General features: G+C 42.0%; 2 protein-coding genes across 8 annotated transcripts; both read left to right on the top strand.

Moving 5' to 3' along the window:
- Positions 1 to 2,470: 2,470 nt before the first annotated feature.
- Positions 2,471 to 10,313, top strand: LOC308397576 (very long chain fatty acid elongase 4-like). The gene is made up of 7 exons (XM_080883552.1): positions 2,471 to 2,738; positions 4,036 to 4,127; positions 4,721 to 4,908; positions 6,092 to 6,172; positions 7,309 to 7,480; positions 7,604 to 7,731; positions 9,255 to 10,313. Exons 2-7 carry the CDS (start codon positions 4,061 to 4,063, stop codon positions 9,549 to 9,551), a joined length of 933 nt encoding a protein of 310 aa, XP_080739678.1. The 5' UTR covers positions 2,471 to 2,738; positions 4,036 to 4,060; the 3' UTR covers positions 9,552 to 10,313.
- Positions 10,314 to 13,488: 3,175 nt separating this feature from the next.
- LOC308397168 (microtubule cross-linking factor 3-like) lies at positions 13,489 to 23,309 on the top strand. 7 transcript variants are annotated; one of them, XM_080882958.1, is made up of 10 exons: positions 13,489 to 13,551; positions 13,633 to 14,669; positions 15,243 to 15,467; positions 15,655 to 15,813; positions 16,129 to 16,197; positions 16,776 to 17,045; positions 17,121 to 17,507; positions 18,992 to 19,654; positions 19,992 to 20,121; positions 23,171 to 23,309. In XM_080882958.1, the coding sequence occupies exons 2-9, from the start codon at positions 13,926 to 13,928 to the stop codon at positions 20,106 to 20,108; spliced, it is 2,634 nt and encodes an 877-aa protein (XP_080739084.1). In that variant the 5' UTR covers positions 13,489 to 13,551; positions 13,633 to 13,925; the 3' UTR covers positions 20,109 to 20,121; positions 23,171 to 23,309. The 7 variants fall into 7 exon arrangements, with proteins under 7 accessions (XP_080739084.1, XP_080739085.1, XP_080739080.1 ...); XM_080882959.1 differs by lacking the exon at positions 23,171 to 23,309 and adding an exon at positions 21,870 to 21,887 and having other exon boundaries at positions 19,790 to 20,121; XM_080882954.1 differs by having other exon boundaries at positions 16,776 to 17,507.
- The last annotated feature ends 618 nt before the right edge of the window (positions 23,310 to 23,927 follow it).

Raw genomic sequence — 23,927 nt, 5'->3', positions numbered from 1 at the left:
AAAGCCGCTCCAGAGGTATGTGGAAAATAGTTTATCCCAGGTTGCTGGCTGTGACTGTGCCCTACAGAAGGAAATTTCCCTTCCAGAGAGTTCGGTGGTTTGTGCACAGTGTGTTCCAGCATAAATCATAGACTAATATATCTCTGAGAGAGATGGCTGTGCTCTGGCATTTGCTCAGTTTGGAAACGGTGGAATATTTACCCTTTTGAAAATGGCACTGCCAGATGTTACATGAAATATGAAGCCCATAAAGTGCGATAAAAGCGTGTGAGATCAACAGATGGTAACTTTACAAGCTGCGAAAGCACAATATGATATACAGCTGGCCATGCGTGAAGTGAGATGACACTATAGAAAATAGGAAGAGTGAAAACAGGAAGTCTAGTCAGCATATATTCTCTTTAACCCCTACTACGTCACACACTCAGAACCTCAGAGCACTTCACTTCACTTTCTGAATAGGAAGTCTGCAACAGGATATGCTCCTCTGTATGATTATAACATTAGATTGTAATTATGGGATAAATTTACTTAAACGTTTATGGAGTATAAAATGTACATTTTTAAACCCCACAAAGCAAAGCAACCACAGTTTAGTTAGACTTAGCAGGACATTTGGGAATGTCAAATGATAATATTAAATGCATTAGCTTGCATTATTAAAAGCCTAACTTCCAAGTTGCCCTGATGTGCCTCCACACTGGTAGTCATTTCTGATTACGGTCGAGCCCAATTGCCTCCTTCACGTTGTGCATGTGCACAGAAAATGTCAGTGTCAACCAAACTGGAATGCAAATGTGTGTGCAGGATGGTATCTGTGTGCGTTTTCACAACTGAGGTTAAACCCACGGTAAACATCCTGACCTGTGAATTTCAAAAACTGCTTCCTGAATCTTGCGTTTTAATATCGTATGAAACACTTCATACGAGCTACATTGTAACACATACAATTAGCGTCCAGCATGTTGCACAACCTAAAAGATGAAAAAGAAGAAAAAAACAGCAGTTTGGCTGCAGATGCACTATCGATTGCAAATGCTAAAATGTCTAAAGGAAGGAAGAATATGAGCAACTTCCTATATTTCTTTCTTGCAACACTCAAAGAATAAGTATGCAAAAAAAAAAGGTGGGGGGGCAACTTTGTCCTTTTTGCAATCACAAACACACACTGAAACTATTAGAAAGCACACAAAAACAGTTATTCATCTCATCAGAGGGAGCGTGGGGGAAGGCAGGCCTGCAAAGAATGTCAATTTTAGAAATGATAGATCTCCTGTTAACGAAGCAAATAACTGCAAGCACCATAATTACAGTGCAACTGGAGCCATGCAAATGAACCATCAAGGCAAATTTGAATAAATTGCACCAGAGGAAGCACACTGTTTCATGCATTGTTTAGACATAATCTACTGTTCAGTTTATTTTGTATATAGTTCAATCGATCAATGCCAAATTCAGACAGCAGTCAAAACTATTTAAATATTAAGGTGTCTATTAGTGACACAGCATCTTGCAGATGTAGACATGATTACCTTCACAGACCTGTGAATGTATATGCAGTTTTTATTTACAGGGTATCATACAGGACTTAACTGTACTGCAGCAATATCAAAACAAATGGACAGAGGACGTCAGTTTACAAGTTGTATTTGGAGAGAAAGGCATTAATCTGAGCCATTACACCTGTTCCTTGTAGCTTGGTTTAAACACAAACAGACACAGGATACGTTCACATCCTTCACTGTTCTGGATGCCTACAGCCTTTTGGTGGTTGGGCCAGGTTAGTGCAGTCCAGCTGGATCTGTCACCCTTCCTCACAGAAAAGCCTATAAATGGCTCTGGCACAGCAATAGAGCCTTTTCAAATGTACTGGATTCTCCAAAACAGCACAGCCTGACACACTAGTCAAAACTAATTTTCACTTGTAGGTTATGCTGTGACAACTAACCTAACAAACGCAGACAGTGACATATAGCCATAATAATTCGATGACTAATGTTGTGACTTGGCAATACATTTTTGATAAAGGAAATGGTAAATTTCGCTCCACCAAAATACATAAACCAGCTTTCCTTCTGAGGAAACCCTCCTAAAGGAGTCTTGAGCCGGTGACGGTGAATTGAAAACTTAAAGATAGCCTAACAGCACCATCTAGTGGAGAAATCCGACAGGGACGTTTTTACAAGTAAGGCAACCTGCAGAGCCAAACCTCTAGGATGTATATAGTTGTTTTAGGCTGTGAATAGAAAGTTACTATCATTTATCTATTTTTATTAAGATATATGAATAGCAACGAAGCTAGTTTGCTTCTTAATTATCTAACTGTTTATATGTACGGTTAGTAAATGCCGAGGTTTATCACAAGTGCGACAACGCGAGCACGGCCACGAGGTGAGCTGCCATCGCCTGATGCGCGTGAGACGGTAGAGTCGATTCCCGCATGCGCAATGCGCTCTGGCTTCCCTGCTTCCAGGAGATTGGGAGAAGAAGATGCGGCTGAGCGGCCGGCACGGACCGACTGCTTAACGGGCAAACCTTAGTCATAGGTTTCCACTTGCCTTTTCTTTTGTTAGTTTCTTGCCAAATTTGCTGCTTGATGTCGAATTTGAACAGGAGCAGCGAATGAACTGATAAGCTGTAAGGGCAGAAGAAGAAGAGGGGGAGCGAAACAGTTACTGACAGGAGTTGGGCATCATATTGCCACCGGATGTCATTATACGCTTTTAAATATCGAGGACGTAAGTAAATGCATCTTTAAAAACTATTGCATGAGTTTTAAGTGTTATTGTAATGCGGTTTTGAGTATACTTTGTTCTTGTGAGTTTATTATACATGAAAATTAAACATTTGAGCTTTAATTTTGGAGTTACTTAGAGAGGGGGCGAGCCTTTTGTACACCAGAAATAATGTATTTAACGCTGGCGGATGAAGAATCACATTTCTATGGCTTGCAAGCTACAAAGAACTATAGTATCAGCCCTCAGTGCCTTTCAGCTACCACCTGTTACCACCATCCGAATAAAGCTGACTGGAGTAAATCACTTGTTGGACCCCTTTTAAAATAAAAAGGGCGATGTGTTTATTCTTTTAAATCCCCATCATTGCAAAAATGACAGTATCACTGCTGTGCAGTGTGCAGGTTGTATTGTCTGTTTTCCTTTCTTTCTTTATTTTTATTTTTTGCGTATGTCATAGCACATATAGGCAGATAACCATCCGGTAGGCTGTCAAATGGTTGGGCATTTGTTCTTAGGCCTACATCTAAGCTCGTTGATCAATTGAATGTAAGCCTCTTGAGCGGTCAGGGCGAAACCTGCTGACACATGCGCCCCAGTCTTTTTGTTCTTGCACAGACCCGGTTAACCCTCTCTTATCTGATCTCCCTCCGCGGCCCTCTGCTGCTCAACTAAACCCTGGACCCTGGATTGGATGTGATGCATCCTGCAAATAAAGTTATCCTGATAAAGCTATGAGCAACTCTGTGCTCAACACTCAACACTTTCCTTCCACTGAGCGCTCACTGGTGGGCAGTAGTTACTGTACACTTAGCAATTAATTATTTAAAGGGCAGCTGATCTGACGCATAGGATTAATTATAGATTAATATAGAGACACCTGCTCCCAGCTCTCAAGTGGATAAAAAGGGTTTGTTATGTAATGCTGCCTTATCAATGGGGTGCAAATCGCCCTCTGCATTATTACTGTCTCATATGTGTGCGTTTTTTATTTGTGTGCCCATTATTACTCAGTATCCTCCATCCATTTTCCTGTAGTTATCTGTAACTGATGGGAGTGCCCAGCAATCATAATAATCAACTTCCTGTGGAGGTTTGTGGTGAATAGGTGACTAATGTGCACTTTCAATGGAGAAAAGAGTGAAAAGAAAAAACTTCATCATGCATTTATCATAACATGCATTTAACATATTATTTGAGCTGTTGAAATGTTTGACTTTAGTCCAGACATCGTTTACCAATACAGTGTAACTCTAGCTGATTTTGATATTCTGCTCTTCTCTCTCTCTCTCCACCACAGTGTAATCTAGACCAAAGGCAGAGCCATGGAGGTTGTAACGCATCTTGTGAATGACACTGTAGAGTTTTACAAATGGAGCCTTACTATAGCAGGTAAGCTAGGATCTCTTGCTTGGAAACAACACGCAATAGGAGCTTTCACTACATACGCACATCTGTGGGGTGGCAACATGGTTTGTTCAACAGTGGCTGCATAATCATAATAATGGATTATTATAACTTCACCAAAAGTGATCGATGTCTCTTGTTTTCATCATCATGCAGTTGTGTGTATGTGTAGATGTGCTTGCTGATGGTATATGGAGTGAACAGAAAACTGCAAAAGTAAACATACTTGATGCTTTGCAAGTGTGTTTACAGCTACGTGCGTGTATCAAGTGAAAGAGGAACTGCAAAACTAAACTTGTCAGCTTATTTTTGAGCCGGGAAGAGTATTTTCACCTTCAACTTACATCCTCTGTACTGTTTTTATAGAGCTAATAAATGAATGCCAAACTATAACTTCTGTAGCTTGTGTTCTTAGTAAAAAATAAATAATAAAATTAATAAAGATTATGAGGGTTTGTGGATCAACTTTACAACATATGTTTATTAATGCTTCAGTTGAATCTATCCTGATATTTACAGCTGTAACTTGTGTTTTTCTTCCCCACCCTTAAAATTAACTGTAACCCCTTTACCATCAGACAAGAGGGTTCAGCACTGGCCCATGATGTCCTCTCCCTTCCCTACTCTGGCTATCAGCTGCCTGTACTTGATCTTCCTGTGGGCAGGACCTAAATACATGCAAGATCGCCAGCCCTACACACTCAGGAAGACCCTCATAGTCTACAACTTCAGCATGGTGGTCCTCAACTTCTACATCGCCAAAGAGGTGAGTGCCATTGTAGCCTTTGAAGGACCGATCATAGCTTAAAGTGGAGGTACTAGATGCTTAAAAGAGCCACGATATGGTGCTTGGCAGATTCTGGGCAGAATCTAAATTGAAAATACATTTTTTGTCCATCAAACTTACAAACAAACATAAAAAAATACTTTACAAAGCACTATATATTTTGTATATACATGAAATATACCTTAGAGCTTATTAAAGGAAATGGATGTATGACACAGATTCTGCAGGTCTGTGAATTCAGTTTCCAGCTTTAAAGATTGTGGATCTAATCAAATGAACATTTTATTTCTTTCCCTAATAAAGAGAAAATATTTCAACTTAATCTTACTGTCAAATAACCATTATTTGCACAAGTCAGAAGCGGCTGCAGTATTTTGTGGCTACCTTTTTTGATGTTAGCAATAATGCTCATATAACATGTTTGCAGTGAAGCCCACAGCATGAACATCTGTCACTGAATGCACCAAATAACAGCATTTCAGTCCGCTCAGAGTTTTCAAAACTCTTACCTGAGGGGGTTTAATGTAGCTTCCTTGATCACCCATTTTCTCTGGTAACTCCATTACGTGGATGGAACTGCCTTTACTCCCTACTAGAAGAACCTGGAGGGCAGCCAGTAAGATTAGTGTGGAAACCTTTGTATTGAATAAATAAAGACATTTTTAATTTGGTGCGTCATATATCCAGTCAACTAGAAGCATAAGACGTAGGAGAAATTCGATTTTTGGATATACATATTTTTTAACTGTCTATGTGACTTTAAATGAGTAGGCATCATATTTAGTGATTTACATTACCAAAGTCTTGTATTGCATACATGGCAATGCATCTGCAAAACATGTTCAATTCTACAAGAAAAGAAAGTGGGGAGATTCACGTGAATTATAGGAGCACATAGGCTCTTTCACTAATTTGATCTTTTTGAGTCAAATTTGTGTCTGCTTACATTCTTCATGTATTTTTGGATAAACTGAAGGTCCTATCTGCACAGAATCTCATGTTCAGTCCTGCTCTCTGTGTGCTGTTAATGTTTTAGCAGTGCTTACGTGAAAAAGGGTAATTGAACAGGAGTGACTTGCAGTAGTTGTCGGTCTCTCCAGATCACAGGCAGGATCTGTTGTTCTGCTCTCATCCTTGTTCCGACTTTGTGTCCTCTCATCAGCTCCTACTAGCCTCCAGAGCAGCCGGGTACAGCTACCTCTGTCAGCCTGTAAACTACTCGAATGATGTCAATGAAGTCAGGGTAGGTTCCCTCGCACGCACAGACATCTAAAAAGCAATCTGTGAACATCCTTCGCACACAGTTTACCTCTGCACTGGACATAGTTAGGGTAAAATAACATTAATATGACACTTTTTAGTATGACAATTTTTTTACTACTTTTACTAATCTTTTGTAAAGCAGTGGGGCTGCAGTATTGACACAGGAAAGAAGAGCCACATTTCTTGACTGTACATATATCACTATAAGCATGAAGGAGAGCGAGGGCTGAGAGATACTGTATATTTCTAATGATTTCAGCACAAAGAGGGTTTGGCTCAACACTCAGAGGGGCGGGACCAGTCAGTCTCACCACCCTTAAGCTCCGCCCCATCTCCACCTTTAGGCTTCACGCTTTCATGATGGCCTTAAGGATAAGAGATGCCAGAGCAAGATGGCTTAGAGAGCAACCTTGTGTGCTGTGTGTCACAAGGGGAGTAATTTGTACTGCGACAGAGTTGAATAGGATAACAGAGAGAGAGATTTTGACATGCTGTGTTAGTATAAAGGAGTTACTAAAGATATTTGATTTGCTGATCTCTCCAAAGATCCTCAGTTGCTACATTTTTCTGTCATCTAAAGATTTTCTATTAGTACAAAGGAAACTCAGGCAAAGAATCTGCTTCATTATTTGTGTACTAGGAAGAATACCACGCTAGAGATCACCACTAAAGAAATATTAATATATATTGTACCAATAACTATGTAAATATATAATTTACATAGTTTACAATAATGTTATTTTATGTGGGATTCTGATGTTGTCTACAGTTGCCATTGGCTTTGTTTACAGTGATCTTAACTCCATGTAATCATTATTTGCAGAACATTTGTTACCAGCAATGTTTCACTGAAGAAACCTTCAGAAAAGGAATCAGAAACAGGCTGTAAATAGTTAAATATGACCTACATAGGACCTTAACCTCCTCCGGAGGTCTTGTTTAGGATGCAAGGGATGTAACAGGTCTGTGTTGAGAAGAGTGAAATATAAGATGCAAAAAAGTCAGAGAAGTCAAATGTAATGTCCCATGCATTGTCTCAAAAGGTTTATTGACTTATGTGACGGATTCACCTCGGTGTGCTGTGATAATTCACCTTGCCTCATTTTATATCTTTAGATAGCCTCGGCTCTTTGGTGGTACTACATCTCCAAAGGAGTGGAGTTCCTGGACACTGTCTTTTTCATACTGAGGAAGAAGTTCAACCAAGTCAGCTTCCTCCACGTCTACCATCACTGCACCATGTTCATCCTCTGGTGGATTGGAATCAAATGGGTTCCCGGTGGACAATGTGAGTCAAAGAATCAGACTAGAGCTTGTCTTTGTACTTGGAGCTGGAAAATAGGCACATTACGGCTGTTTAGTAATAACACAGCCACCATCACCTCTGATATAAATGTAACTGTTTCCACAGCATTTTTTGGTGCAACCATCAACTCTTCCATCCACGTCCTCATGTACGGGTACTATGGCTTGGCTGCCTTGGGACCTCAGATGCAGAAGTACCTCTGGTGGAAGAAATACCTCACCATTATCCAGATGGTAAGTGGCACCTTTAGGGATGCATCATATATCAAATAACTTGACGTTATTGATTGCGAAAGTTTAGCCAACAGTTTTTTATGCTAACATGGTGTGATTGGTGTTTTTTGCCTCTCCGAATTACCTGAGCTAATTGTGAGGACAATGAAACACACTTTGGGTTTCACTTGCCTCAGAGTGATTATTAGTGACAATGGTTATCATCTAAAGATCCACTGATCTGCTAATATGTGAAGCCCCTAGATATAGTTTGCACCTTCATCCAGTTATAATAAAGTTTACGCAGAAACGCAGAGCTTATGAAGCTAATAATGAATTGCTATAAATGTGCTACAAATGAGCGCTTAATTAATTTTTTGCTTGTATTTAATTAACTATATCTGAATTTGTTGAACTCTTACAGACTTAATTAGACCTTTCCATCAGCAATGAGTCTTTTGAAGTCTGCCACATTTATGACTGAAAATTGGTTGACAGTGTATTCTTTATTCCACACATAGGGAATATTAATAAGATAGGATAAGACAAGATGACCTTTATTAGTCCCACGTGTGGGAAATTTGTTTTGTTACAGCAGTGGACAGTGCAAAGTTGCATAGAAAAATTAGAGAAAAAACACTGGAATAATATATCTATGAGATACTGTACACAATAATAAAATACTATATACAATCGAATAAAATAGAATACAAATGCTAGATACAATTGATTATAATACAACGATGCCAGAAAAGAGTATTGCACTTAGTGTTATTGCTATTGCACATGTGTGGATGTGTGTGTTTGATCAGTTGAAGTCTTTGTTGTGGAGTCTGACAGCAGTAGGGAGGAAAGACCTGCGAAATCTCTCCGTCCCACATCGTGGGTGCCACAGCCTGCCACTGAAGGAGGCAGGCAGGTTTTAATATAATGTTATATTAAAAAAATCAACTTTTAAATCTGTAACTATATTTTCCTCTTAGATCTTCACATTTTAAAGATTAATACAATTGGGTATCATATCAGTATGAAACATTATTTAATTGTTATAAACTTTTAATATAGTGATAATAGGCTTTTAGGAAATGTTATTAGCATTGATTCTAGAGGTTCCATGGTGTAGTAGCGAACACATTAGTCTAGCACAAGGTGGATCCCTGGTTTGATACTGCGAAGAGATGCAATCTCAGGGGATCACAGGCTAGTCCCAGGTCCCAAGACTGGATAAATTGGAGGGTTGCATCAGGAAAAGCATCCGATGTAGAATTTGTGCCAAATCAGATATGCTGATTCATCCACCGTGGTGAACCACTGGGATTAAACTTGGGAACAGGAGTGAAGTCAGCCCTCTGAAACAGCTGTATGCATGAGAAACACAAATATGTAGGCTTTAGTGTTAAGAAGTTAATCTGACAGATCTTCGTTTGTTACTGATTTCTGCCTGTTTCAGTGATAGCTCTGATTTTAGTTGGTAGTTGTATATTCAAAAATTCAGACTGCTTCTTCTGTGTCTTTTTAATCTTTTTTTCTTACATACTCACCAGATCCAGTTCCACGTAACCATCGGCCACGCTGGCCACTCCCTCTACACCGGCTGTCCGTTCCCCTGCTGGATGCAGTGGGCTCTGATTGGCTACGCCGTCACCTTTATCATCCTCTTCGCCAACTTCTACTACCACGCTTATCGACGCAAGCCTGCCTTTTCTTGGAAAGGAGGGAAGCCCATAACAAACGGCTCCTCTGTGGTGGCTAACGGTCATAGCAAAGTGGAGGAAGAGGAGGAGGACGATGAGGAGGACAACGGAAAGAGGCAAAAGAAAGGAAGAGCGAAAAGGGAGTAAAGCAGGAAACGGGGCTTGCTTTGCGAAAAGCAGACAGTTATTTTATAGGCCAGAGAAAGAGGGAGGGGAGGGGAGGGGAGGGGAGGGATAAACAGAGTTCAAACCAGACGATCATCCCTGCAAATAAAGTGGATGGATGTGATTAGGGACCAACTTGATGAAGTGAATGGTTAGCAGTGTGTGTTCACTGGGTGTGTCTGTAAATGGTTCTGGTTTTGAGGGGACGAGAGTGTCGGTTGTCTCCATGACAGCTTTCTTTTGTAATTAAATCCAGATAAGAAAAGAAAATTGCTGTTCGTGTAGCCCCCCCCCCCCCCCCCCCCCCGTTCCTCTGTCCAGCTCTGTTTTGGACCATAGTAGGACCAAAATATTAAAGGAACCGCATCCTGCTCAGCATCCACTTACTTTCAACCAGAATCCACCTCCAACTTTTGTACTCTGGATTCCAGTACTGTTTAAAAGCTTAATAGTGTTTAATAAGCTAAATTAATTTATTTTCTAGTGCTTTCAATGAGTATCAATTCATTTGGGGCAGGGATAGCTCAGTAGGTAAAGTGGTCGCCCCATGATCGGAAGGTCGGCGGTTCGAATCCACTTAACGGCTACCCTGAGGTACCCCTGAGCAAGGTACCGTCCCTACACACTGCTCCCCGGGCACCTGCTTAGTGGGCTGCCCACTGCTTCACTGAGTGAATGGGTCAAATGCAGAGAAAAACAAGTAATTTCCCCATGGGGATCAATAAAGTATTTATTATTATTATTTAAACAAGGGGAAAAAACATTCAAAACTCTGATCTTTCTTTTTTTTTCTTTTTTGGTTTGGGGGGTAATCATTGTTTACAAATACTTAGTTTACCTTAACATGGCTAGCAAAGAAACAAAAAAACATGTCTCTACATTATCTGCCATCAACTCTTTGCAGTCAGCTGCACCATCTACCAGACTTCAAATTTCACTGTCTTCTCTGATTTTATTTACCTGTGCTGCACTTACAGAGTGATACACTATTTTCTTTATGTGCTTTGTGGATTAAAAACCTGGTTTTAAATACTTTTGAGGGGGGCGGTGAAATTGTAGGGTTTTTTTTTATAGAGTCACGCTAATTTATGATTATCTTTGTTATAATACACATTTCTGTGGGTCGTTCTTTCTTTTTGCTGTGCAATGTAGCTGAGGTGCAAGAATAAGAGATTGATGTACAGCTCAGTATTGTCTCACTGCCACGTAGAACGGACGGGGAAAGTCGTCTTGAGAAGAGCTTCGTCTTTTTTTTTTTAAGGAAAAGGATTGTCTTATTAAAACAGAAGTGACACAGCTTTCCCTGGCTGCACATATAACTGAAATAAAGACAATGTCAGCACCCCATAGGTTGCGTTTGTGTGTCTTTGTGCTAGTTTTGGCATTAGCGTCTGTGCATTCAGCTGCAAATCATCTGCTAAACTACCAGAAGCTAGTCTTCCCATCCTCCAACTTTCTCCCTTTGTCCTACTTACTTCATCTCTCCTATTTCCATCTGTACAATGGAAAGAGCTCTTATAGGTGAGTGTGTGTGACAGAGAGAGAGAGATAGGCAGAGGTAGGATGTGTGTTTGGCCTGCTCAGACAGATCTGCCCTAATCTTTGGGGGCAAATTGGCTTTAGCTCCAAAAGAGCTTATTTCCACGTCACTCCATAGGTTACTCAGGAAAGCGGGTCACTGAAAGAGAAGCCTTCACTAATCTGCCACCAGGTTGCTACTGCAACTCTCAAACTGCGTGGATTAGTTCATATTTGGCCTTGAAAATAGTTGATTTACAATGTGAACCATGTGTATTTAACAACTTCAAGATATTTGAAAAGAAATAGTAAATTCATCAGCCTGAATTATAACTCTGCCATTCTTGTGACACTGCATGATCTTTCCACACACTCACATTAATTTTTTTCATCATCCTGTAACAAGCAAACTACAGCCCACTCTTCTTTCGCCACACCATGAGTCACTAATGGCATCTATTCAATTATTTAGCCCCTATCATTTTCCTCGTCCATGCCTTTTCCTGTGTCCCGCAGCCTCTGCTCATTCTCAGGCCGTCATTTGTGGCTGCATGTCTGGAAAGTCAATTGCAATTCTTTTGCATCCTTTGTTGTATTTTTGCAAGTTCTCTTTATTTCCTCACATAATTTTCCCACATTCTTATCCCTCCTTCCTAGCATACATGCCCTACTCCTAAACTCCTACTTTCTTATAATGGTATACCTGTGGCTATTTTTATCTTTTTTTTTTCCACTGATGTCGTTAGCAAGGAGGTGGAAGGTTGTAGATGTGAATGATAGATTGGGTGAGATGATTGAGAGGAAGTAAATTTGTCCTCCTTGGGGACACAGAAGGATCTAAGCCAGCGACTAATAGGATTGCAGAATTGCCAAGGCTTTTCTATCAAAGGCATTTAGCACAGGACACTATAACCTGCATGCTTGCTGCTGTTGCTGCAGGAAGCAGAAAAAACATGTATGCACATGCATAAAATTGACCACTATTGCTACAGTTTGATGTGGAACTTAAAACATATGCATTCATAAAAACACACTGCTGCTTCCTGAATGTCTTCTTTCCTTTTGTGGCACACACAAACCTTTACACAAAGACAATAGAAGTTGTAGCTGGGAGACCCAAGTGGGCCAGTTTGCTGGAAGGGTGAAGGGTCAGTTTTCCGGAGGGGGTTAAATCCTTGCAAACCTGACCTGGGTCTTACTCATCTCATTAGCAATTATATTACTAAGGAGCTCATTCTAGCTGAACAGAGAGTGGAAACAGTCAGCGTTTTACTGGCTCTCTCTCTCTATCTGTGAGGCAGATTACCCTCTGGGCTTCTGCATAGGCAGTTTTGTGTATGTAGAGCACCCTCTGTTGGGCCACGGTTATATTTCTTGATTATTTAGAGGTGAGAGGATGAGCCCAATGATACAAACCTGTTAAAAATGTAAATATAAACCAAATAAAATGCTGTGCAAGGAAGTTAAACTTCAATTCAGAACAGTTTAAAACCAGTGAGAGAGTAAAATGCACAGCCAGTGCGGTTAATTTTCAGCAATTCAGGAATTCAGCTCATGTTTGAGCATTTTCTCCTTGTTTCCTTCCCTTAAAAATGGCTTCTTGGCAGTCACACTTTCACTGAGACCATTTCTGATTAACCTTAAGTGAACAGTCAGGTCTTTACTGGATTGTTTCTTATTTCTTAAGTACATGACCTTCAGATATTGTTCATCTTCTGCTGTTATTTTTAGGCCTGCCACTTTTTCTTTTTAACTCCTGACTTTAATCAGTTTCTTGAAAATTTTCAAGCACAACTGCGCACCATGAAGAGATATAGCAAGTGTTTGCCAAATAGTTCTTTGGGAATCACTTTGTTGGTGCAAAAGTATAATTTTATGTCTGTTAAATGTGGTTATCATTGGCACTTTTCACAGATTCAACTAAGCAAATGGGAACAACTTCTGTGTTTTTGCAATGGGCTGCTAGCAATAAGTGCCTAAAGATACAATTTTAGCTTTTTGGAGGCAAAATAAAAGGAAATTATGGGTTGACTGAGACTTTTACACAATACTGCAAGTAAAAAGGAGTAATAAATAACAGCAGGACTGGATGTGTCAGGAATCTGACAGTTCACCTTTGCAGCTGGACCCACTGGAGGATTACACCAGCCCTTTCAGCAAACTGGAGCCCCAGAAATCGATGCCTGTTTCAGTATCAGTGAAGTGGACTGTATTCAAACCAACCAAGAGTAGTCTATTTCTTACATTCTTGTTAACATTGTGCAACATATTGTAGTACAACAATATAATGCTCTGAATATGAGACAGAGGAAGAGAGTGGGATATGTCTATAAGCACGAGGCTGTCGGGAGAGGCTGTTTTACTTCCTGTTCTGACGTCCACCATAACGTTTACGCCCCCGTGCCCCTGCCCTGCAGTGCCTGGTGGTACCCCGTGTCAGCGTCTCCTCTCTCAGAGGTCCGCGGTAAGGATTCAGCCACTATGTAAAATTCTAAATAAATGTTAAAACGCATTTGTTTTATTATTATTTTTAATACTTTTACAGAGTCGTGGCACCGCTCATGTGTTCCCCGCCCTCACTGGCTGTGCGTAAAGCTTTCGGGTCATATGCATATGGTTTGGGATGAGAGGATAGGGGCGCTGACAGCAGCGGCACAATAGCGACATCTAGTGGCTCACTGGAGGCAACTTTGAACTTTTAGAGTTTTTATGAATGTTTTGCTCATGTTTCAGTCAGGCTAAGATTTTCAGAAAATCCTTCTGTAGGGCTGCTTCGTTTTTCATCTATAAAAGCACGCAAATGCAGCGTGTGCGTGGAGTTTACTTGAGGTGGAAAAAATGAAGCCGACCGTGAGCGGCGCTGCAGATCCTTCTTCCACAGCACCGGCAGACAACAACGCAGGCAGGAGGAGGAGGCAGCACCGGGCTCCCTCGCCGGCTACAGCCCAGGAGGGGGCATTAAAGATTGTTCCCAGACACCCGGGCAGCTCCAGGCCTCCTGATCGTGCACGGAGAAGCGGGGATCTTGGGTTGAGGGACAGCCTGAGCACCGCAGACAGAAGGGAGAGGGAGCCCGAGAGCCGCGGAGGGGCAGCTGTTCACCCGGATGGTGCTGAAGCTGAGCTTGTCAGACCAAACAGGGCGGATGCTGTCGAGGAAGATCCGGCAGATTTCCCTGTACCGACTCTAGGCTCTGCCTTAACCCGCTTTAAAGGTGACTCCACACAGCCTTTGTTTTCCGGCAGAGCTTATTCGCTGAAAGAAAAGGAGAGGAAGCCAGCTGAGAGAAGCGGACACGGGAAGAGAACCGACGTGTCCGCGGCCTGTGGAGCGGGCCTCGGTTTGGGTCTGTGGAAAGGGCGATGCTTACAGACTGAGCTGATTCACTTCCACCTGCAGAAGAGACTCAAGAGGAGGGGAGCCAAGATGCAAGCCAAAGCGGACAGCACTGGGACGTCGGAGACCGCCGTGGAAGAGCCGGAGCGGGCTGCAGAGGCGACAGAGGCGGGGTCCGTGACACAGCAGGACCAGGCCCTGGAGGAGGAGATGGAGAGGCTGCTGGAGGAAAACGAAGATCTCAAGGTTTGATAGACTTTAACAAAAACATTTTTTTAAATAAAATTAAAATACTTTAAAATACATAATCTCACCTAACCTGAATTGTAGGCCAATGCTAAAGAGGTGAAATCATATTAGAATGACACAATTCAGAAACGTCTTAATTGTCATGAAATGACAGATAGCATATGGGGTCGATTATGTTTGTAGGACAGGCTCTCTGTCTTCAGTGAAAACGCATTCGCTATTGTAACTGTATATCGATCCTGATGCTATTGATTAATACGGATCGATTATATCTTGTGTTTAGAAGGGACTACCCACAATGCCACAGCTGGAATTCATATGTTTGCAATGTTGCATTTATATATCCCTGAAATGAACTGTGGAGTAATAAAGATGATCAGACTCACATCTGGAAAATGATTTTTTTTCAGGTTGTATATTTTAACCTGAACCTGAAAATCTGTAATACGTCTGGAGCTACTAGTCAGACTCTGAACCAATAAAATCTCCTGTTTTCGAAGTATATACACCTCCTGCTGTCAGTGTGACACATGTAGCAATCACATCTTCTGTCTGCTATGATTCTGCTAGTGTGAGATTGAAGAAATGAGGGCTGAGATGGACGAGATGCGAGACACTTTCTATGAAGAAGACACTTGCCAGCTCCAGGAAATGAGGCGTGAGCTAGAGAGAGCCAATAAAAACTGCAGAATCCTGCAGTATCGTCTGCGGAAGGCTGAGAGGAAGAGGCTGCGCTACGCCCAGACAGGAGAGATCGATGAAGAGTTGCTCAGGAGTCTGGAGCAGGACCTAAAGGTAGGGGAGGGGAGGAGATGACTCTGTGTGTTAAGGTTAATATGTTATGTATGGGAGGTTTTAATGTAGGCTAATACGAACCATCACGTTAGTTCAATTATTATGCATTTTACAGCAGCAAAAATCAAGTATAACAGATTATTAGTTATTTCTCCAAAACAGCAGGTTCAGGTTATGATTATTACAGGTAGCAAAGGATGTGTCTGTGAGGCTCCACCATGAGCTGGAAAAAGTGGAGGAGAAACGCACTAAGACGGAGGAGGAGAACGAAAAGCTGAGACAGAAGCTCATAGAGGTGGAAGTGACCAAACAAGCCCTGCAGAATGAACTAGAAAAAACCAAAGAGGTGTGTAAACGCTTCCCCACATCCATCACCATACATCAGAGGAGCATTAAATGTAATGTGTCATAAATGTCCACATATATGAATATTAAATGATCGACCAGCAACTTCATTAGGTAATACCTGAGTTGAACTTCAGCAGGTCGCATTGATCATTCACCGAGTTACTCCCACGTGATTGGCTGAACAGATATTTGCTTTAATCAGCAGTTGAGTGGGTATACTTAACAAAGTGGCCAGTAAGTGTACGCATACAAGTATACTCATAAATACATTAAGAAGTCATAATTTAATTTCAATTGCAATGTCCTCTTATAGTCTCAAAAGAGAAGAGGAAGCAAGGACGTCCAGAAGAGTGACAAGAAAGCAGCACAGACTCCCACTGAGGTGAGATGCTGTTATGATTAAAAATAATTATTTTATTTTGTGTATATTTATACATTTTTGGCATAAATGCTTACCTTGCCTAAACTGATGCAGATAATTGTTAGGAGGTAGTTCTCTTAGGAAAATGTGCAGTCTCATGTGAACTGATGTGTGAATATTTAGTCCTGTATCAGCTATTTTTAAACATGCACTTCAGCCTGGAGACAGCCTGCCCATGTATTGAGCAGTCAGGCCAAAGAATAAACAGCTTTTACCCTGCAAACTCTCAGGGTCCAACCTGAGATTTTGCGTATGAGCTTCTGTGATATCCTGTTGTGTCAAATGTTTGGCTTTTCACTTCCAGCTACAAAGTTTTAGTGAAAGCTGAGGGTTTGCAGAGCTGGAGCAATTTTGTTAGACTTATTACATGCCAAGAATCCGCTGAGTCCGACGAGAGATAACCGTCTGGCTCAGAAAGACTGTGGCTAAAAAATCTGCTCTTCACTTTAATCTTAAGTCTTAGGTCTCAATGCAGAAACCAGCCTTCTTAACAATTTAACAAATTCAATGCACTTGAGTGTATACAGTTTGTGTTTTAGGAGGACAATGAGGACCTGAAGTGCCAACTAGCTTTCATCAAAGAGGAGGCTGTGCTTATGAGGAAGAAAACAGCCAAGATTGACAAGGAGAAGGACCGGCTAGAGCAAGAGCTGCAGAAATACCGCTCGTTCTATGGAGAACTTGACAGTACCCACCCAAAAGGGGAGGCTGGGGGGCCACCCACCACGCGTGAGTCAGAGCTGAAGCTACGCCTTCGGCTGGTGGAGGAGGAAGCCAACATCCTCGGGAGAAAGATAGTTGAGTTAGAGGTAAGAGCAGACTGTGTGAAATTTCTGAATGAAAGATCATGTGATTTTTGCACCCGTCTCCCTTTTTCCTTACAGGTTGAGAACCGTGGCTTGAGGGCTGAGCTTGATGACCTCCGTGGAGAAGGAGAGAGCGGTGGAGGCTCGGGTTGTGGAGCGACAGGTGGGCCGGGCGCAGGCCGAGGCCTGGGGGATGATCTGACAGAGCTCAGACAACAGCTACAGCTGGTGGAGGACGAGGCAGAGCTCCTGAGGAGAAACCTGGCTGATGCTGAGGAACAGAACAAGAGGGTGACAGCTGAGCTGAACAAGTTACGCTTTAAAGCTGGCACTCATGAAGGAGGTGCCAGGCATGGAGGAGGAGGAGGAGTTACAGGAGGAGCAGGCATTGATGGAGCAAAGGCAGAAGCCCTCCAGGAGGAGCTGAAAGCTGCAAGACTGCAGATTAATGATCTAAGTGGCAAGGTAAGAAAGGCGTTAAACACTGACATAATATAAGATGCTGATCCATGTAATTCATTTAATGCTTTTATAATTAGTATAAATATATGCATTTAGGTATTAATTAGTAACTCATTCCCAAGACTGAGAGTCCACAAACACAATTCCCTAACAGTCTGTGGTTCCAAATACGTGTGTTGCCATCGGGGAAGGTACTCTAAGAGTACCCTCTCATCTCTTCTTTCCTCTCTTTTTTAGCTTTCATTTATTGGCTACTATAAATATTGATGCTGATAGATCTGCAAACATTTAAAATCAGTCGATAGTATCAGCCTGCTTGGTAAATCAGTTGGGTTTTTGTTATGATCTGCAGCAGCAGATTTTGTGGAGCAGAGAGTGAGGACCTATTTGCAGACAATGTAAGCAGGAACAGAACTATAACAAAAGGCGAGCAGATTATTCGGGCTGATTGGCAAAACAGTACAAAATAAGGAAACTGAACTGAAATCTAAACTGGGAAAGACACTAGAACATGGGAAGCACTGGAAACATAAGCTGTGTCTCAATTTAGGGGCTACTTTAGCCGCGCTCCTAATCCATTGCCGCACATGAAAACTATTTTTATATTATTATAAAAATATTTGAAATACTAATTTAATTAATACAGTATTGCAAAGAGTAATAAAAATAATATTACAACAAAGTAGCTGTCGCCATTGTTGGAAACTGGAATTGGCTGGGCCGCGCTATGAATTCTGGGATAGGTTGGGCCACGAAGGATAGTCCCGACCTATCCTTCAAATTCAGGGAAATGAACGACGCATTTGTCGGCCGCATTTGGAGCAGCCTTCGAATTGGGACAGCCTTCATTGCATTGCTGTGACGTAATTGGCCTTCAAATGCGGCCTCCGAAGGATGCAGCCCCTGAATTGAGACTCAGCCATAGAACCTGAGAGACACAGGGGAAGACAGACAGACACTCAGACAAAGGACTGAGACAATACGTACACTGAGAGGTGATCAGGGAAGTGGAAACACATGGGAACACAGCAGGAACAAATTAGACATAACGAGATAGGGAAAGCAAAACTGACACAATGAACATGAGACAAGGACTATCAAAATAAGACAGGAAGTAGCACGAACACAAAAACTCAAGAGACTCAAGACATACAGAGAGATGTAGGGTGAGAGATACAGAGCGAGGGAAAGACAAGACAGTTTTACATGCACCTTTCACAGTTCTGCATAACTTTAAGTGGGTAAAATAACTGAACAGTTTTTACAACAGGGGAAAATTGCCCATAAAGTCCCAAATCATTTTTTGTACCAGGGTGTAACATGTTCGATCCTGCTGCAAAGCCTGGTATTTTAACATTGCAGCCTATGAGGATTGACTTGCTTTTGGAACCAGCCTGCAATTTATAGTTTTATCTGTCCACCCCAGAGGTCACTGCTTCGCCAAAACATCTTAAAACAGTTCATCTCTCTCCGCCTCTTCCCATCAGGTTATGCAGCTGCAGTATGAGAACCGAGTGCTCCTCTCCAACATGCAACGCTACGATCTGGCTTCTCATCTCTCCCTGCGGCCGAGCCCACGGGACAGCGATGCAGAGAGCGATGCCGGTGGCACGACGAGTGGTCGCCGAGAGAGCGACGAGGACTCCACCTCATCCCGCCTGCTCCCTCCTCACCGCAAACGCGAGGGTCCTGTTGGTGGGGAAAGTGACTCAGATGAGGTGAGAAACAATAACGGCAGCAGTCGCTGCTTGACGCCCACCCGGGGCCTCTACACCCCTACTGGGCCAGAGGGCGCCGCCTCCTCCGCCTTATCCCGCTTCCTGCCTGGTGGCCGGTGCACCCTGCGTGAGCGGCAGCAGATGATAGACATCCGCGTGGAAGCAGAGAGGCTCGTTCGCACCATTGATAGGCTCATCGCCGATACTGCGGCCATCATCTCGGAGGCGAGGGTCTACGTTTCAAATGGCGACTTAATGTTCGGGAGGTCCGGCGAGGAGGGTGGGGAAGAAGATGGGAGCAGAATCAGGGAACATGAGCTGCTATATCGCATTAACGCCCAGATGAAAGCCTTTCGTAAGGAACTGCAGGCCTTCATAGACAGACTGGAAGTGCCGAAGCTAGAGGACAGAGAGTCAGAGGAGCCGCTGTCGGTGAGAATAGAACTGAAATATCTCATGTGAGCACGTAAAATATCCTCGAGAGTTAACTGTATTTCTTCCTTTTTCTCTCTTTATCCATACTCCCGTGTTTCTCATCTGTCGGTTTGCCGCTCCTCCCTCTCCCAGATGTTCCAGCCAATCATTTTACTCATCCTCATACTCGTGTTATTCTCATCCCTCTCTTACGCCACCATCTTCAAGCTCGTCTTTCTTTTCACTCTTTTCTTTGTTCTGTGATGCACACCTCCCTTTAACACACGTCATCCTTTGGTTTGTTTTCCCTCCGTTGATTTTTTTTCTTTCCATCCCCGCATCATTTGTTGCCAAGGTAACCGACAGCACAGTAAAAGCTCAGCACTTACCGAGGTTGCACTCACATTGGAGGAAGTGTGGCCAGCTTCAGCACTGGAATCTGCATTATCATCACGCATCGCCATCTGCATAAGACGCTCGAGACGGTAAGTTACAGACAGGTTACACATTGCAGATAGCGAGTGGAACTCTAACATAATAATGCTTAATTTTAAGCCTTAGTGATGTTTAAACGGTTAAATTGCAAAAATAATAATAATAATAATTCACGCCCCTAAGTTGTCATAAATAGGAAAATTTGTCTTACAGAGAACAAAATTGTTTTCAACTGGACTGTAAAAATGTCTATTTCTGCTAAATGCAATTAAGCATTTTAATGAAGCGGACAGCGGGGATGTAGTTTCAGTCTCAGATGGCCATCTGAGGAGCTGCAACTCCTCGTAGGCTTCATTTGTAAGCACTGGAAGTGTCCACGGGGTTAAAAACAGCCACCTCAGAGACTTATTGTAGTACAAACTTGCAGCACGACAGACATCATCAAAGAGTCCAGTTATATAATATGTCCTGTGTGTGTGTTTGTGTGTGTGGACATTTTAAGATGTGTGCCTGTTTGAATCATAATAATAAATAGTCCAGTTTTTTTGTAGTTCATTCCTCACTGTGCGGGTAATAGCTGTGGATTTAAAGCCAACGGAGATATGTTGGCATATTTGTGCGGAACTTGTTTAAGCCAAAATGAAAGTTTGGTCATATAGGTTTTATTCTGACTGGATGCAATCTGAACCACTTAGTGCTACTTAGTACATTAGCTGTTGTAACAGGACTTGACGGCAGCGACATCGTCTTTAATTTGTAGAACAACACTTGCTGTGCCGCCCTGCTGTTGTTGTTGCCTCAAAGTAAAGTAAGGTGAAAGTTTGTTTCTGTCCCACCCCTGAATTCCTGAAGGGCTTAATTATTCATTTGGGAACACAACAGGTGGAAGACTAAGGCTGATTTCACACTGGAAGGAATTCTGATCATCACCATAAGAAGGGGTCAAGGACCCCAAAATTCCCAACAGGGTCTTGATTAGGGGTTGCTATTAGTAATTGATGGCGTGGCAGATGAACAGTAGCAACTGTCTTCAGATGTTCACCGCAGCAGAATGAGTCACAGCTTTAGGTTACTCCAGGACATGGATGAGAGTGTGCATATTTTACTTCTTTGCACCATTTGAAGCATAAATAATGTGATACCTCTAGTGAGTGTGTGGCTTGATTGTTAGTTTGAAGTATTTTATATATGTATGTATATATATATATATTAAAGCTTTAAATATTAAATTTAAAGATTTAATATTAAATATTAAATCTCTACAAATTAGATGTAAATGCTGTATTATTATTTTTATTATTGTTTGTGTGTTGTTGTTGTGTTTTTGTGACTGTCTCCAATAAAGATATTACTCCGTGTGACACATTATTACTCAGTGTCACACGCACTCATTTGGCATCCCTTGGAAAAATGATTTGCAAGCTGGGCACGGTCACAAGGCAAAATCTGCCCAAGCGTCCGAAAGCAGAGTAGCAACAGAGAAGCTGATTGGTCGAGAGACCGCAGCAGCTGAAATAGCTATGTAAACACTTTCCCCTCTCTCCGCGAGCCCCGGTAATTATAGCAGGGATGCTGGTGACGACAGTTTGTCCCATCGAGACTTCAAATGCTGGAATAAGTTTGACAATATGATATTTGACCTCCGCCCCACGTAAACACCCGGGAGCGGTATAAAGTGTGGGTACCCCGGCTGGAACAGAAGTTGTTTACCCTTTAGCTCAACGCTCCCCGAGGAGGAGGACAAGGGGATCCTTTAAATTCAACCCCTGAGGTTTTTTTTTTTTTTTACGTAACACAGTGGAGGCAAAAGCGAGGGGGACGCAGCGGAGAGAGGGCAGTTGAAAATAATTGGCGAGCAGGAACGGTTGAAAGGACCGAAGAGACCAGGGACTAGACTGAGGAGTTACACCCGAGGGCAGATATAACTTTTACGTAGAGGTAGGTAAGAAAAGCTGTAAATTACTAAAGTGGGAAACTTTTTTATTTTATTTTATTTAGTTTTAATTATCAACATATACAAAATGAAAATTGAAAAAATAATAACATGATTTTTTTGTTTTCTTTAAAGATTTATTCTGAGTCATGTTCAGTTTGATCATTTTTCTTTTGGCTTAGTGTCGGGCATACTTTCTGTTCCCCTGTGCCTCTCCCCTGTCCACAGGACGTGCAGTCACTTTACTATGCATAGTTACAAGATTATTAATATCTCTACTCTTACATCACAGATGGGAGGGAAGTGGCTGGTAAATTCGGGCATTTTCTACCAGGATACTTGTAATATTGAGTGGCGGCATCATCAACAACAACAACATCAGAGAAGCCTTGCTGTCTCAGTTTACCACAGCAGTTAGGCTCTTGCTCTTGGCTGGTTTTAGGGAACTGGCTCGCCGTCTTGGATGCATCTGAGGTGTTCCGCAGTTTAATCTCCAGGAGGACGTTTTTAATGTTAAGCCCCACTTAAGAAGCACTGAGCTCAAGTAGGATTTTAAGTGGTTCTTTAAAGGTCAGATGCAGAAGAGATAATGATTTTTTAAACCTTCTTACTAATAGACTCTGTCACAGTTTTGCAATTTTTGTACATTTATGTTTTTTTTAAATTAGCAAATCTTATTGTAATGATTATCAGTATAAACATGATAGGTGGGTGTAGGATATAGGGTGGATAGAGCAAAATGCCTAACAGGTGACATCATGTGTGCACATGGGCACTCTGATTCATGCGTGAAATGTTTTTTCTTTGAAATGCCCGGTCAGGCTGGAGGTCAAACTGACCAAGAGTTGAAACAGATGGCTGTGGCACTGTCGTGTAATAGTTTTGTCTACACGTGCTGCATTGGTAGTTCTAACATGCCTGCAATTATTGGTGAAGAATTCCAAAAGCAGCTGTAAATATCTGACCTTCCTGAGGATAGAAGTATTCAAGCCAAACCCAGATGAAAAAGCCTTGACTGAAAAAGTAGAAATGGGTTGATCAGCCTTTTGATTTCAGTGTCAGAAACAAAACCAGATTTTGGGCTACTTTATATAGAAATACATTGAAACACATTGAAATTAATCAACAACGCTTGTTGTCTGTCTTCTATTTCTTTGACTTTTTAGTGTTTCCAGGCCATTAATCCTTCTGCCCCTTGCTTGCAACCCTTTGGTGACCTTTGACCGAAAAGTGAAAGGGGGGGGAAGTCATTTGAAAGAGTGTCTGGCTATTAAGCAGCCTGTCATGGCAGCTATAGATCTGGAGCGAGGGCTTGAGCACAGTGGTTGTGGCTGGGGGCAAGAGAGACCAGAGCTGATGGACAACTTCGACTCGGAGATGCAGGAGTGGGAGGACCAGCTGCAGGACATCCAGAGGAAAATCGAAGAGGTGAGACGTTACATAAACAATGCAGGACTTTTAAATGTACAGACTGTATATAAAATATGGCAGTGGCCACTGTGATGTCACCTGTTAGCTTGTGGACATGCATTTTGAAACCTCAGCTTTAGTATTGTGATCATCGCTGTATTGTTGTGGAGCCAAACTGACCTTTGGCGTCACTAACCATGCTTGCTAGCATTACCAAGGTGCATTAATGAATAATGAAAGGCAAATTTGGACATTTCATGTGACTGGTGGGTTGTACTGGGATCGTGTGCAGTTTTCTTGAAGGTGCATATCAGCTTTTGATAAAACATATTTATTTTTGCTCTACAGTTGTGCAGTTCAACATGGGTCTATGGCAGGGGTGTCAAACTCCAGGCCTCGAGGGCCGGTGTCCTGCAGGTTTTAGATCTCACCCAGGGTCAACACACCTGAATCAAATGATTAGTTCATTAACAGGCTTCTGGAGAACTTCAAGACATGTTGAGGAGGTAATTT

The sequence above is a fragment of the Rhamphochromis sp. 'chilingali' genome (genome assembly GCF_963969265.1).
Source record: "Rhamphochromis sp. 'chilingali' genome assembly, chromosome: 5".
Lineage (NCBI taxonomy): Eukaryota > Metazoa > Chordata > Actinopteri > Cichliformes > Cichlidae > Rhamphochromis > Rhamphochromis sp. 'chilingali'.
The sequence above is the reverse complement of the archived record's forward strand: the minus strand, read 5'-3'. Positions and strand labels throughout refer to the sequence as shown.